Source organism: Scyliorhinus canicula, chromosome 11 (genome assembly GCF_902713615.1).
Source record: "Scyliorhinus canicula chromosome 11, sScyCan1.1, whole genome shotgun sequence".
NCBI lineage: Eukaryota > Metazoa > Chordata > Chondrichthyes > Carcharhiniformes > Scyliorhinidae > Scyliorhinus > Scyliorhinus canicula.
This window is the reverse complement of record NC_052156.1, coordinates 52,772,418-52,787,330: the sequence shown is the minus strand read 5'-3', so window position 1 is coordinate 52,787,330 and position 14,913 is coordinate 52,772,418. Positions and strand designations below refer to the sequence as shown.

Genomic DNA, 14,913 nt, shown 5'->3' with positions numbered 1-14,913 from the left:
TACTGTTGAGTATGGATTCCTTCTGAAGTACTTGTCATTGTGTGTCCAAAAGCAACATCTGTGTGAGGTGCTTGATTTATACGTCATTCAAACCAGATTCTAAGTATTGGCCTCTTTATCAGTGCTTTTAGTAAGACAGATCATTGGCGAGAGGTATGCGTTTTTAGATTCAATCAAAAAAAATGATTAAAGTAACCCAAGGAATTATGGAGATATCATTATTTCTGCACTCTGCAATAAAAAGGTAGAAACTGCTTGGAGGTTGTTTAAAGAGATGGAAGGCAAAAACGTAAAACCAAATGAGATACCTCAATAACAATTTTTGATTGTGGCAAGTCATTTTGTGATGATCAATGTGAAAATAAAATGATGTAAATCCTTTCTTACCTGACAGACAATCAGATTTATCATGAAGAACATTCAATGCACAGCATTCATTCATGGTTTGAGAGATAAATATTTAGTTAAAATGCCCTTTTTAAAAGTTGGTTTGAATTTTGTTGCTAAATTTCAATATGTATTTGAATGTTGGATTAACAAATGGGGCAATAAAACAGGGCTGATTCACAGTGCCAGGTTCGACTCTGACCTTGGGTGACTGTGTGGAGTTTAGACCTTCTCCCAGTGTCTGTGGGGTTTCCTCTGGGTGCTCAGGTTTCCTCCCACAGTTCAAAGATGTGCAGGTTAGGTGGATTGACCATGCTACATTGTCCGTTGGTGTCCAAAAGGTTAGGTGAAGTTACGGGGATAGGGTGGGGGAGTGGGCCTAGGTAGGGTGCTCAGAATGTCAGTGCAGACTCGATGGGCTGAATGGCCTCATTCTGCACTGTAGGGATTGTTTGAACAGCCGCTACCAGTTTTTACATCAAGAAAGGTGGCCGCTGCCACCTTTTAAATCAAAATAAATGAGGCAGTGTGTCGTCTTACAGTCAGAAGTGGCAGCAGAGAGCAATTCATGCGCCCTGCACACATACTTGACATCAAGCGCTCTCCAGGTATGTGCTTTTGGCACCAAATCACAGAGCAGTGTTGCTTCCATTTTCCATCTGTTGGCAAGCAAGGTAAATGAAGATGAATGCTTTACTTAAAAGTAAGAGGTGACCAGAGACTCAAATAGACAGTTTACCTATTGGACAGGATCTCACAACAGGATCTGCTGGAGAGTTGCTCAGGAGAGTCCAGAACGAGATAGAGCAGTGCTAGTGTTAGCTATGTACAGAACTCCAGGGTCTCAGGTTCACAGCCTACAAAGAAGAAACTTAACTCAAGAACAAAAGAGTATAAAGATTTATTGAGGCATGGTTTTGTCAATTGTGATAATGCAAATAAGAATCCAAAGCCCATGTGTGTTATATGCAAGGAAGTACAGGATAATGAGAAGAGAAGTTTCAGATTTTGAAAGAGAAGTGGCGAGCAAAAAATTCCTTTTGTGGTTGAGCCCCTGAGTCAGTTATTAACTCAAGAGCTGACTCCAAATTAAAAGACTGCACTGCTTTGGGTGACCTGTAATACCACATTAAAAACATGGTACAAGTCCATGAGGCTGTCAGCATTCTGGTGTAGCATCTCTCAGGACTATCCAGTGCCGAGTAAAAAAACGCATTTTGTTGCTATTGTCCTTCACGACGACCTACTGTATGCGATTGGATTTTCTGTTTCCATAAAGATTAAGATGGCAAAAAGGAACTGGCTGAAGTCTGCACCTAATATGCACATTGTCCTCTCCTCCTTTGAACCTGATTCAAGTGAGATCATTAACAGTAAGTGAACGTGGCGTGTATCACAAAGGTCAGTCGCTGTGGGTCGCGAATGAGGCCAGCATGGTCATGAAGGTCAGCTAGTGTGGGTCCCAAAGGCTGGCCGGCCAGTTAGCAAACGTGGAAAATGCTGCTTTACGGTCCTGGGCATCTGAACTTTGGGGGCTTTGATCACTTTTCACAGAAAGGACTTGGAAGAAAGATATATAGAAATGCTGGATATTTCCATCAGTTTTTAAGCAGATATGAAAAGATGGTTAAATGAGCCACACGCTGAACTTATTTCCCCAAAAACTGATGAGATTAACGCATTTGTTAACCAGTCTTGTTAATTGATAAACACTTTTCTCCCCCCATTGTGTTGAAAGGTCTCTGACCTCAGGTACTCAGCAAAGATTGTGGTTAGCACTGTTGCGTCACAGCGCCAGGTCTCAGGTTCAATTCCCAGCTGGCTCACTGTCTCTGCGGAGTCTGCACGTTCTCCCTGTGTCTGTATGGGTTTCCTCCGGTGCTCCGGTTTCCTCCCACAAGTCCCGAAAGACGTGCTGTTAGGTCATTTGGACATTCAGAATTCTCCCTCTGTGAACCTGAACAGGCGCCGGAATGTGACGACTAGGGGCTTTTCACAGTAACTTAATTGCAGTGTTAATGTAAACCTACTTGTGACAATAAAGGTTATTATTATTGAAGATTGTCTGAGATATTTCATCTCCCATTGAAAGGAAAGGGTAGGACGGAAACAAACAATGACAGGTGGATAGTGCTACGAGTGAACACTGTCTATGTTCTGATGTTATACTGGGTAGTATATAGTAGAGACTTGGGTATATTGAGTAGTGCATTGTACGGACACATCCATGAAGGCAAGATCACAGTAGCACTGTACCATCGAGAATATTTAAGACCAGGCAAAATAACTAGAAGTCAAAAGTGTGTTATTCTTATAATCACACTACTTCTCAATAAAGTCTCCCCTCATTAGCTGACACATCAGATTTTAATGACTTCAAATCCCTCCAGCATATTGCACCCATTTGATATAAATACCGTGGCTACAAGAGCACAACAGAGGCTGGAAATTGTGAGACGAGTAACAACTCCTGATCCCCAAAGTATGTCCACCATCTACAACTTGATTGGCACCCCATCCAGCAATTTAAACACTCACTTCCTCCACCACCACCGCACAGTTGCATATACCATCTACAAGGTGCACTGCAGCAACTCACCAAGGTTCCTTCAACGCACCTTCCAAACCCTGGGCTTCTAGCGTATAGAAGGACATGGGGAGCACACACATGGGAAAACCACCACTCCAGGTCCCAGACCATCCTGACATGGAACTATAATTGCCATTCTTTCACTGTCACTGGGTCAAAATTCCGGAACTCACTTCCTAACAACACTATGGGTGTGGTGTACCTACACCACATGCAGTGGTTCAAGAAAGCGGTTTATCGCCACCTTCTCAAGGACAATTAGGGATGGGCAATAGACGCTGGCCTAACCAGTGAAGCCACATCACACAAAAATATATATTTTTTATTATTTGCAATATCCATTTATTCTAACTCATTATTAGCGTCATCATTTATCTGCCTTCTATTGACTTACTGTTGGAATGACATTCCAAGTTATTTCGATTCAGAGGCTCAAGAATCTCCAAATCCAAAGTTCCAGCTTCACAAGGGTGATTTTTGAAGCGGAGTAAATGTTTGCACTGGACAACGAGAGGTTTAAGTGCAAAACTCTACCCTTCTCCTCCACTCATCAGAGCAAAGAGGGCCATTCAGACCAGAGACTGTTCGACTCTTTAATTAAATTATCTTAACTCCATCTACCATTAATATAATCTCCCCTTAACCTGTTTACTAATGGAAATAGTGCAAATTCAGTCTCCTCTCATGACTGTAGCTTCCCATCGCTGGCACAGCCCTGGTAAATCTATACTATATATCCTCTTATGGCTTGAATGCTCTTTCTATCATGAGCCCACAAAATTACACCTTTCCCTATCTGTGGCTTATTGATCCTCCTGTCCAACTTTAGTATTACTTTAATGCTTTTGTACCCCTGTCTCTATTATAAAAACCAAAATGCTGCAAACCCTTTTTTAAATGACTTTATCTACATTCTCAGAGAATTGCATGCTGAGCAACAAGGTTTCTCTGTTAATCCAAATCTTTCCACAAAGGTGTATACTCCCACATTCTGCTCTTTCTTCGCAACATTCATAGTTTCATACTTCTCTGCCTTAAATGACAACTGCCACCCGTCTGTTTGTTCCACTAAATTTGTCTCTGTCCTACTGAATCCCTCCACAGGATGACATAATTGGTATGGCACAGAAGGAAGCCATTTGGCCCATCGTGTCTTTACCGACTCTCCAACTAACATGACTTGTCATTCCCTTGCTTTTTGCCCGTACACCTGCACAGCCCATTTTAATGTCAGAAAGCTTCAAAGACATGCTCACTGTGCACAAGTCCGAATAGATGTGAAAAACAGAAATAGATTCAAGAGAGAATCCTGAGGTTTAATATGAACAGCACCCATTAAACCGAATGCTTGATTTTCTATCACTCAACCAATTTTCTATTTACACTGTGGCATCTCCTCTCAATACATGCTGTTCGAAATAGCCTCCTGTGCAATACCTCAATGAACCACATTCAAAGTTCCATATTTATAATTCATATACTGCATTGGCCTTATTTATTCATTTGGTTGGGTCTTCAAAAGTTCTATTAAATTTCCTAAACACAGTTTGCTGTTAATAATCCAAACTGGCTATAACCGATTATTTCCAAAACTGTGGGTGAATGAACCACCAAGTACAGTGATTGTGTGCTTCCATTGCTATCAGTCGAAGGAGAAGGTGCTGACGTGAGCCAAGCAGACACTAGGGATGAGCTGGGATTCAGATGAATCAGGATCTCACAGTGGACATGGCGAGGAGGAAGACAGCCTTTAACAAGGTAAAGGCGGCACTGTACAAGAATGGAATGCGCTTGGGAGTGGGATCCTTTCTTTGAGACGGTGGAGGAGGTAGATGCGTTTGTGAAGGCAGAAGGACTGGGACTGGATTGAGCATAGTGGAGGAGAGACTTTGTTGCTGTTGGCGGTTTGGGGTTCGTTAGGGACAAATGTTATGACAAAGTCAAATGTTGCTGATCATCAGGCTATTTTGGTTTTGGTGCCCTTACACGTCTATTCATGTATCTAGTTGATGGGGATGAAAGGATGGGGGTTTTGTTTTTGGTGGGGAATTTTGATGCGGCAGAGGTGGTTGGATAGGGTGGAGAGGTTTTATCTTGTTTGTTGGTTGGAAGTGGTGGGGGGGGGGGGAAAGAGAGAGGGGACTCTGGTGGAGGGTCTCCCTCGCTAGCAAGCTGCAGTTTGCCGGTGAATGGGAGCGAGGTGGGGGGGGGGGGGGGGGGGGGGGGGGGGGGGGTTGTGGCATGCTGAACCTGTTTTGGCTGGTGCCTCGGAGGTGTGGATGGTACTGGTGGGTGGGGGTGAAAAATGAAAATCGCTTATTGTCACAAGTAGGCTTCAAATGAAGTTACTGTGAAAAGCCCCTAGTCGCCACATTCCAGCACCTGTTCGGGGAGGCTGGTATGGGAATTGAACCTGCACTGCTGGCCTGCCATGGTCTGCTTTAAAAGCCAGCTATTTAGCCCTGTGCTAAACCAAACCCCAGGTTTTTTTTGGGGGGGGGGAGAAAGAGAGAGAGAGAGAGGAGAGAGAGAGAGAATAGTGGGGAATGAGGCAGTTTCCAGAGGAAGTGGTTGGGGATTTTCTGGAAAGGGGAAGGTTGGCTGACAGTGACTGGAGGTGAGGGGTTGGACCACCTTGGGAGTGGGGCCAGGTGCCATCTTAAGGAGGCAAGTTGCGCGTGCAACTTGGGATCCAGCTGATGACATGGAATGTCCGAGGGTTGGGAGGCCCGATGAAATGGGAAAGTTCTTGTGCACTTTAATGGTTTGAGGGCCGATGTGGTGCTGTTGCAGACCCATTTCTGAGTAAAGACCAGATAAGGCAGGTGTTCCACTGGAGCTTTGACAGCAGGGTTCAGAGGGTAGCCATCTTGTTAAATAGGAGAATTTGGTTCCAGATGGAGGAGGTTGATCAGGGGCTGATTTAGCTCATTGGGTTAAATCGCTGGCTTTTAAAGCAGACCAGCAGCACGGTTCGATTCCCGTACCAGCCTCCCCGGACTGGCGCCGGAATGTGGCGACTAGGGGCTTTTCACAGTAACTTCATTGAAGCCTACTCGTGACAATAAGCGATTTTCATTTAATTTCATTTCAGGTGGTCTCAGACTGGGGATTAGGGAGGTACATTTTAGTGAAGGGGGTGTTGGAGGGTAGATCTGTTGTTTTGGTGTGCATTTATGTCCCGAATTGGTGGATTTCACGAAGAGGACGATGGCAGCTATTCCGGGCATGGACACGCATCAGTTGATCCTGGGGGGGGGGGGATCCGAGGGGGGGGGGCGGCGGACCGAGCCGGGGGGGGGGGGGGGGAACGGACCGAGGGGGGGGGGGGGGGGGGGGGGGCGGCGGACCGAGCCGGGGGGGGGGCGGACCGAGCCGGGGGGGGGGCGGACCGAGCCGGGGGGGCGGACCGAGCAGGGGGGTCGGACCGAGCCGGGGGGCCGCCCTAGGGCGGCCACCGCGCATGCGCTAGTTGGCACCGGCCCAACTGCGCATGCGCGGGATCCGAGTCTCTGGCGCCCCCTAGCACATGGCCCCGGGCGACTGCCCGAGTTGCCGGTGCCTTGAGCCGGCCCTGAGTCTGCACGTTCTCCCCGTGTCTGCGTGAGTTTGCTCCGGGTGCTCCTGTTTCCTCCCACAAGTCCCGAAAGACGTGCAGATTAGGTGAATTGAACATTCTGAATTCTCCCTCCGTGTACCCGAACAGGTGCTGGAATGTGGCGACTAGGGGACTTTCACAGTAACTTAATTGCAGTGTTAATGTAAGCCTACATGTGACAATAATAAAAATTATTATTAGTTTAGGAGTATGGGAAAAGGCAAGCCGCCTGTTAGCGTGCCAGTTGAGCCGGCAGGCGGCATCCCGGGAAATAGTTCAGGTTCTGGTCAGCTGCGGGGTGGGGCCCATGGAGTGAACTGGTGTCGGTGCCCGAGAAGGTGAAAGGAGGATGAGGCGTTCTCTAAGAGGTGGTACAGTTTGGAGCCACTGGGGGATGAGTTGGATATGGTGGAGGGAGGGATTGGAATGGCCCAGTTTGGAGGAGCAGGATTGGGAAAGATGGGAGGAGCTTTTGGGGGCAGATGAAGTTAGGAAGGCGATTGGGAGTATTCCGACAGGGAAGGCACCTGGGCCGGATGGGTTCCCGGTGGAGTTTTATATGAAGTTCACAGATCAAGTGCTGCCATTATTGGTGGAGGCATTTGAGGATTCGGTGGCTAGGATCACTCCCGGAGACAATGAGTCAGGCATCTATCTGGCTCCTATTTATAAAGGACTGACTGGTGGAGTGTGGGTCATCCCGACCAATCTCATTGTTAAATGTAGATGCAAAAATTTTGCAAAGGTGCTGCCGCTCGGGTTGGAGGGGTGCCTCCCACAGGTTGTTGAGGAAGATCAAATGGGGTTTGTCAAAGGTCTTGTCTTCCAATGTGCGACACCTACTAAATGTGCTATTGTCCCATGCAGAGGGGTGAGAACAAGAAGTAATGGTGGCTTTAGATGCGATGAAGGCCTTCGGACGGGTAGGTTGGGGTACCTGTTCACGTTTTTGGAGTGGTTTGGGATTGGACCCAAGTTTGTGTTAAGTTGTTATTACAAGGAACCAAAGACCAGCGTTCGGAAGAACAATGGAAGTTATTTTTGGTTATTTAGGGGAGCGAGGCAAGGGTGCGCTTTGGCCCCTCTCTTACTTGTGGGGGTGATTGAGACGTTGGCCATTACCTTGAGTGAGTCGGACAAATGGGGGGGATGATGGGGAGGGGGGGGTTGGTGGAGGAGTACAAGGTACCGCTATATGCTAATGAATTGTTTCTGGACATCACAGACTCGGTTCTCATGATGGGGAATGTAACGGGCTGTTAAAGTGGTTTGGGGCTTTCTCTGGGTACAAATTGAATTTGGAAAAAAGTTAATGTTTTCCGATTACTCCACTGGGGAAGGGAGCTAATTTGGGGGGGCATTGCAGCTCCACCTGGCAAGTTCTTATTTTAGACATTGAATAATAATTGTTATCAGTGTCACAAATAGGCTTACATTAACACTGCAATGAAGTTACTGTGAACATCCCCTAGTCACCACATAGTGGCGCCTGTTTGGGTACACTGAGGGAAAATTCAGAATGTCCAATTCACCTAACACGCACGTTTTCGGGACTTGTGGGAAGAAACCGGAGCATCCGGAGGAAATCCACGCTGATACGGGGAAAACGTGCAGACTCCACAGTCAATGACCCAAGCTGGAAATTGAACCCAGGTCCCTGGCGCTGTGAAGCAACAATGCTACCGGTGGCCCAGGACGAGACGCGGCTTTTAAGTTTGGTGAGCAAGGTTAAGGCAGACCGACAGAGGTGGAACCGTCTCGCTCTGTCTCTGGCTGGAAGAGTGCAGTTGGTAAAGATGAATATCCCACCAAGGTTTTTGTTTTTATTTCAGTGCCTTCCGGTGTTTCTGCCAGTAGCGTTCTTTGTGGAGGTGGAATGGCTTATTTTGGTGTTTATTTGGGTGGGTAAGGTGGCAGGGATTCGGAAGGTGATCCTGCAGAAGGACTGGCAGTCATGGGGTTTGGCACTGCTGAAACTGATTTATTGCTACTGGGCAGCAAATGTGGAGACGGTATTGAGTTGGTTTGGGGATCAGGAAGACATCTGGGTGAAGATGAAGGCGAGGTCGTGCAAGGGGACAGAGTTGCGGACACTAGCGACTGCCCCATTTCCTTTCTCTCCAGCGACACTTTTCGGGGAATCCAGTAGTGGTGGCCACATAAAAATATAGAGGCTATTAAGGCAGCATTTTAAATTGGGGCAAGTCTGAAGACTCCGATTCAGGATAAGCACATGTTCGAGCCTGCAGGATTGGACTCCAGGTTTAGAGGTTGGGAGGATAAAGGATTCCTGGGGAATGGAACGGACCGGATGGAGTTACAGAAGGGGAGAGGCAGAGGTTTTAGCCTTTGCCTCGCTGCTTGCTTGCAGGCGGGTTCTGTTGGAGTGGAGGTCAGCTTCTTCACCCAGTGCCTCAACGTGGCAGGGGGATCTCATGAAGTTTTTGTACCTTGAGAAAATTAAATATACGCTGAGAGGCTCGACAGGGAGGTTTTATACAAGATGGCAGCCATTTGTCATGAGCATCTCGTCACTGTCAGATTGGGGGGGGGGGGGGGGGGGGGGGGGGGAGGGGGAAGAGAAGAAAAGAGGGTTGGGGGGTCGTTTAGTATATATTTTTTTTTAATTTAAAAAAAATTTACAAATCAATGGAGGACTGTGCTGAATCTGCAAGATAGAAGTTTAAAGCAAAGAATGGGAGAGCATTACTCCCTGGGAAGTAGGGAAAGAGAAGAGGTTGTAAACTCATGATTGTGTGGCACATTACTGAGCTACAAGGGACAGTGTTGGTGTTCTGTCACGAACCTGGCATCAGCAATATGTCTCACGACCTTGCCATTTCTTAAGGCAAGAGTAGATTGCCTCCCTACAAGCACCATGTCGGCTTTCTCCTCAAAGCATGAGGTGTCTGATGTTGGGGATGGCCCCTCCAGCTTTTGCCTCGAATGGTAATTGCACAACTTTCTCTGCTGTAGACTTGAGCAGAAGGTTCACAGTTGAGGACAGTGCACCGAGACATAGGAGAGCTGAAGAGATGCTTGGCTCTTAGCTTGTATAAGCAAAAGAAGCAGTATTCAGAATTGCAAGTTGTTATGATCCCAGTTGGGGTTGTAACTGCATGGGAAGATCCCAAAGTGGAACCCAGGCTCAAAAATGGTAACTTTTACATTTTTTTTTAAATAAAATGTGAAGGAACACAGTCACAGGACCACTGATTAATTTTAACAAGAATAATTTTTTTTATTAAACATGAAAAAATTGGATAATGACACAATACACTTTTACTCCCACTTAGTTTAACAAATACACACAGATATAACACAGATTACAACGTGCATCTTAAACTACAATAGTCTCATTAACACACAAGATGACTATTCTCAAATACACTCTCCACTTTGAATCCCAAGAGTGTCAGTGGATTTCTCCTCAGAATTCCCCCAGATGATTGTCATGTAAAAGTTTCCAAGCTCCACTCTCAGAAACGCGGATTAAAATCTTCTCATAATAATAATGCTTTCAGTTAGCGGTTGCATTACAAATCCAGTCCAGATTTTACAAATAACAATTTTAAACAAAGCCTCCTCTCCACTTTTAACAGTGATTCCAGTCCATGATTTTACAACAGCCCCTTTAGGATTTCTTTACCTTGACTGCTGTACAAACTGTTCACAATTGCTTTAACTGTCGCTTCTCATTTTTCTTTTGAAATTCAATTTATAGTTGGGTCGAACACTATCTTTCCAAAATGTGTTCATTGGCTCCATGAGGGATTAAAAAATGAAAATGTGCCCCCACCCCAAGTGAAAAGATTGGACTAGTTTGTTTCAAATGGACCTCGTCATCCACACTGAGCAGCTACAGGTTAGCAGCTGACAGACCTGTTTAAAGAAAAAACAAACTTAAGATTGAGAGTTACAATTTCTTTAAAGTTCTGTCAGGTCAACTTCACTCATTGCTGCACTGATACCGGGGAGTTTTTGAGGGACGGAGAGTTTGGGGAGAGCGGGGAGTTTGGGGAGCGGGGAGCCCACTGAAAAAGCATAGTTTTACTGACTTTTGGGAACTCAAATGATTAACAAATAAGAAATTGACCTAATAGTAGATTAGAAATAATACAGCCAGCACATGTTCTTAGAACTCTGACTACTCAAATTTTAGCACCACACCCAAGGTTGTACTTTAATTTGCTTAACTTTTCTTACATGATTTCCAATGCTCATTCCTTCATTTCTTTGCAAATTAGAGGACTCAAAAATCACATGACTACTCAAATTTTAGCACCACACCCAAGGTTGTACTTTAATTTGTTTAACTTTTCTTACATGATTTCCAATGTTAATTTCTTTGCAAATTAGAGGACTCAAAAATCACATGCAAATATCACCCCAAATATTTTTCTACGGTGTAAAAGCAACTCACGACATGGGAACTCTAGGCCTTTATCTTTGGATAGTATTTTGGTCCTGTTGGCAAATTGAAGATGGTGTTTGTGTGGTAATGTCACTGGTCCAATAACCTAGAGCAGGCATTTTCAAAGTGGGGGGTCGCAACCCGCAGTTGGGTCACAGGCGGGTGTCGGGAGGGTTGTGGAGCAGTCCTGATTGCGGGAATTCAGGTGCAACGGCCGCAGCAGCAGGCTTTTAAAATGCCAGCTGCAAGCAGCTTTAAAGACGGCCAAGACCGGCTTTAAAAACGCGGACGCACTCCACACACGAGCCTGCTCACAGTGCACATGCTCGGAGCCCAGAGAGAAACACCTCCTCCTCCTCCTGACGTCAGCATGCTGACCCAGAAGATTTTTTGAAAAATTAAATTCAGTCTTCCTGCATCTGCCTGGAACAGGCTAAATGGCTGAACCTGCAGAATTCTCTTTGATAGTGAATTTTAGAGATTTAAAAGATTCACAATAATTTGAGTTACGGGGGCAGCACGGTGGCACAGTGGTTAGCATTGCTGCCTACGGCACTGAGGACCCAGGTTCGAATCCCGGCCCCCTGGGTCACTGTCCGTGTGGAGTTTGCACATTCTCCCAGTGTCTGCGTGGGTTTCACCCCCACAACCCAAAGATGTGCAGGGTAGGTAGATTGGCCACGCTAAATTGCCCCTTAATTGGAAAAATAATTGGGTACTCTAAATTTATAAAAAATAAAATAAAAAAATAATTTGAGTTACGTAATTCCTCCTCATCTACATCTAAAATCATCGCATTGTAATTTGCAGAGTATATCCCCAGGCTATAAACCATCCATCATTGGAAAATTTACATTCTGCATCTGCTTTGTAGAGTCCTGAGAGAATCATGCATGTTTTAGTGAGGTAATTTCTCATTCTTCACTACCTTAGAATATAAGCCCAGGCTCACCTCGCACATTAAAGGCAAGAGAAAATGGTGGGTTGCAAAGGTCGGCCAGCATGGGTCACGAAGGATGGTTGGTTGGTAAAAATGGGTCCCGGGCAAAAAAGTTTGAAGAACACCGAGGCCCAGGCTAATCCATAGGGGGCACTGGTTCAAATCCATGGCAGCTGGTGGAATTTAAATTCACTGAATCAAGTTTGGAACTGAAAGCTAGTCTCAGCAATGGCGGCCATAAACTATCAATAATTGTCATAAAAACCCACCTGGCTCACTAAAGTCCTTTAGGGAAAGAAAACTTATGTCCTTACCTGGTCTGTCCGACATGTCACCCCAGACCCACAGAAGGGTTAGCTCCCAAATGCCCTCTGAAATTGCCGAGCAAGTCACTTGGTTCAAGGGGACGTCAGGATGGGCAAGAAAGAATAAATAAAATTGTCCCTCTAACCTACTACACTGCAGGATCAAAGACCATCTGATCTACTTAATTTAATTAAACCATTAACTACTTATACTCACTTGGCTAGACAGTTGGTTCATGATGCACAGCAAGGCCAACAGCATGGGTTCAATGCCCATACTGGCTGGGGTTATTCATGAAGGCCTGCCTTCTCAACCTTGCAGACTATAACCCGAGGTGTGGTGATCCTCAGGTTAAATCGCCACCAGTCAGCTCTAACCCTCAAATGGGAAAGCAGTCTGTGGTCATCTGGGACTCTGGGGGCTTTTACCAAGAGATTCCAAATGAAAACTGGGCTCATGTTTGCAAACATGGCATTTTTCATAATCTCAGGGCACCACAATGCACTTTTGAAATGTAGTTACTGTTGGGGGCAAATGTAGAAAACGTTTACTTTCATTAAATATTTAATTAACATTTAATTAGTGCTTTTCTCCAGGTCAGCACGACAAAACCGGTCACGCGCAAAGGACACATAAAACGTATCCACAATTTAATTAAAGCAAACCTAAATAAATGGAAACGGTGATTGATACGATGTGCACAAGGCTGCACTTGCAACTGTTCATTCATTGGTGGCCAAGGGGAGATTGTGCTGTAAAAATGTATTGGTGATTTCTTAATGTTTCATAACGGATTAATCTGCAAATCAGTTGAAACCTCCTAACAAAAGTCATTAAGAAGCGCCTTGTTAACAATCCCATTTTATTTTCATATTTCACCTGTGCTGAACGTGTAAAATCAAACGCTGCCTGCCTGCAGATAAGTGTTTAAACTGATTTAAGTGATGCCGATAGAGAGAAGCACTCACCACCAGAGAGGCGAGGATCTCTCTGCCGTCCATTGTTGCGGGTCTCGGTCTCCTCACAAACTAAACACAACTGAACCCAGTGACTGAAACGCAACTCCTCCTGGGCGCTGCCATATTTCCCCCGACCTCCCCAGACAATGCTTCCGGGGTCAGGTCCCACACCCAGCAGCTGCTTCCGGCACATCCCCATCACCAGCAAGCAGCCAGACACAAGCAGTCATCAGGGTTCATCCACTGGGCATAACTTGAGCCCCCCAGTTCAAATTATTTATCTTAAGCTCTGGCAGAGATAAAAGCCACAATACTGTGAATGCTGGACATTTGAAACAAGAACAGAAAATGTTGGGAGCGCTTAGCAGGTCTGGCAGCACCTGTTTAGAGACTCTGGAGAAGGGTCACACGGACTCAGAACGTTTCCCCCTCCATGCATGCTGCCAGACCTACTGAGTTTATACAGCATTTCCTGTTTGTGTTTTTCATTCACCCTGAAGAAATTTTAGGGACCAGTTATGATCAGGAAAGGGGGATGTAGAGTGCAAATCCATTTAAACACCAGGAATGGTTTTACATGAATGAAATGAAGCCAGATACGAATTCTCAACCTGTTCCATTTTACATCCAGCAAGCAAGATTCTATTTTAAGAATGATTTGCCTTCTAGTCTCTCCCTCTGCAGAATTTAAAAGCTTCCTGAGGACCAGATCCTTCTAATCGTTTTCCTGGCTGGACCCGGGAGGTCAGGAAATAGACCCACGAGTTAAAACTGCCTACCACTCTTCAGTAGGGGCATCTTTAGCAACCATCTTGATTATTTCTCAAGTGAGCAGGACCTCCTTGATGTAATGACTAAATCAGAATACTGTGGATGCTGGAAATCTGAAATAAAAGCCAAAATCGCTGGAAACGCCGAACAGATCGGGCAGCGTCTGGAGAGAGAAACAAAATTGACATTTCAGGTCAATGATATTTCATCAGAACTTCTAAAAAAGGAGTTTGGATGACCTTCAGGAAGTCCTGAATAGAGTCCACTATAAAAGGCTGAAGTACTAAACAAAGAGCAACAACTTCCACAAACTGGATTATCTGTTTTGAATAAGATCCCCTCTCAAGAGAGAAATTAAACCTGTCACATTTTAAGAGAAATCATGCTAAGATCCTTCCATATGCAAGTAGTCAGAAATGCTAGAATATGATTTGCTCTAATTTATTTCTGTTTTCCCACACATGTTTTTTCTGCCATTGTGTGCATTGTTGTGGACAGAGGAGAGATGGGCAGGGTGGTTCTGTGTTTGCTGAATGCTGTAACTGTCAGTGATGGAAAAATGACAGGTTTTCTTGTACATTTTCAAAGCAATATACATGTTTAATATTCAATACCTGGAAATATACATGACTACACCCACTCTCACACTCATACAAATGCACACACACTCAAGAAAAGACTGGGTGCAGAGGAAGCATGCATGTTGATCTTAGAATTTCAAGAGTGCTCTGTCACATTTGCTTTTCTCAGGAGTGAAGACTGAAATGCTGCATACCGGGAATCCTTTTTGTCCATCGAAGAAAAGAGAAGAGGTTTAGGAAGACAGATTCACTGTTATTTCATGTTCACAGTAGTATATTTCTCTTGTTCCATTCCAGTCAAGGTGCAATAGTGAAACCCTGTAGCGAAGCCTTAGTATGGTTCCTCAGGTAGAGAGGTCAAAGCCAA

The 14,913-nt window shown here is 45.2% G+C and overlaps 1 protein-coding gene across 3 annotated transcripts in view; it reads right to left on the bottom strand.

The window, feature by feature from the left end:
* Positions 1-13,361, bottom strand: part of slc25a26 (solute carrier family 25 member 26) — a 287,293-nt gene extending 273,932 nt beyond the window's left edge. For all 3 annotated transcript variants that reach the window (XM_038810595.1, XM_038810597.1, XM_038810596.1), the window contains exon 1: positions 13,204-13,361. In XM_038810595.1, coding sequence (XP_038666523.1) covers positions 13,204-13,236 — 33 coding nt within the window. In that variant the 5' untranslated portion in view covers positions 13,237-13,361. The remainder of the gene's footprint in view (positions 1-13,203) is intronic.
* Between the last annotated feature and the right edge of the window lie 1,552 nt (positions 13,362-14,913).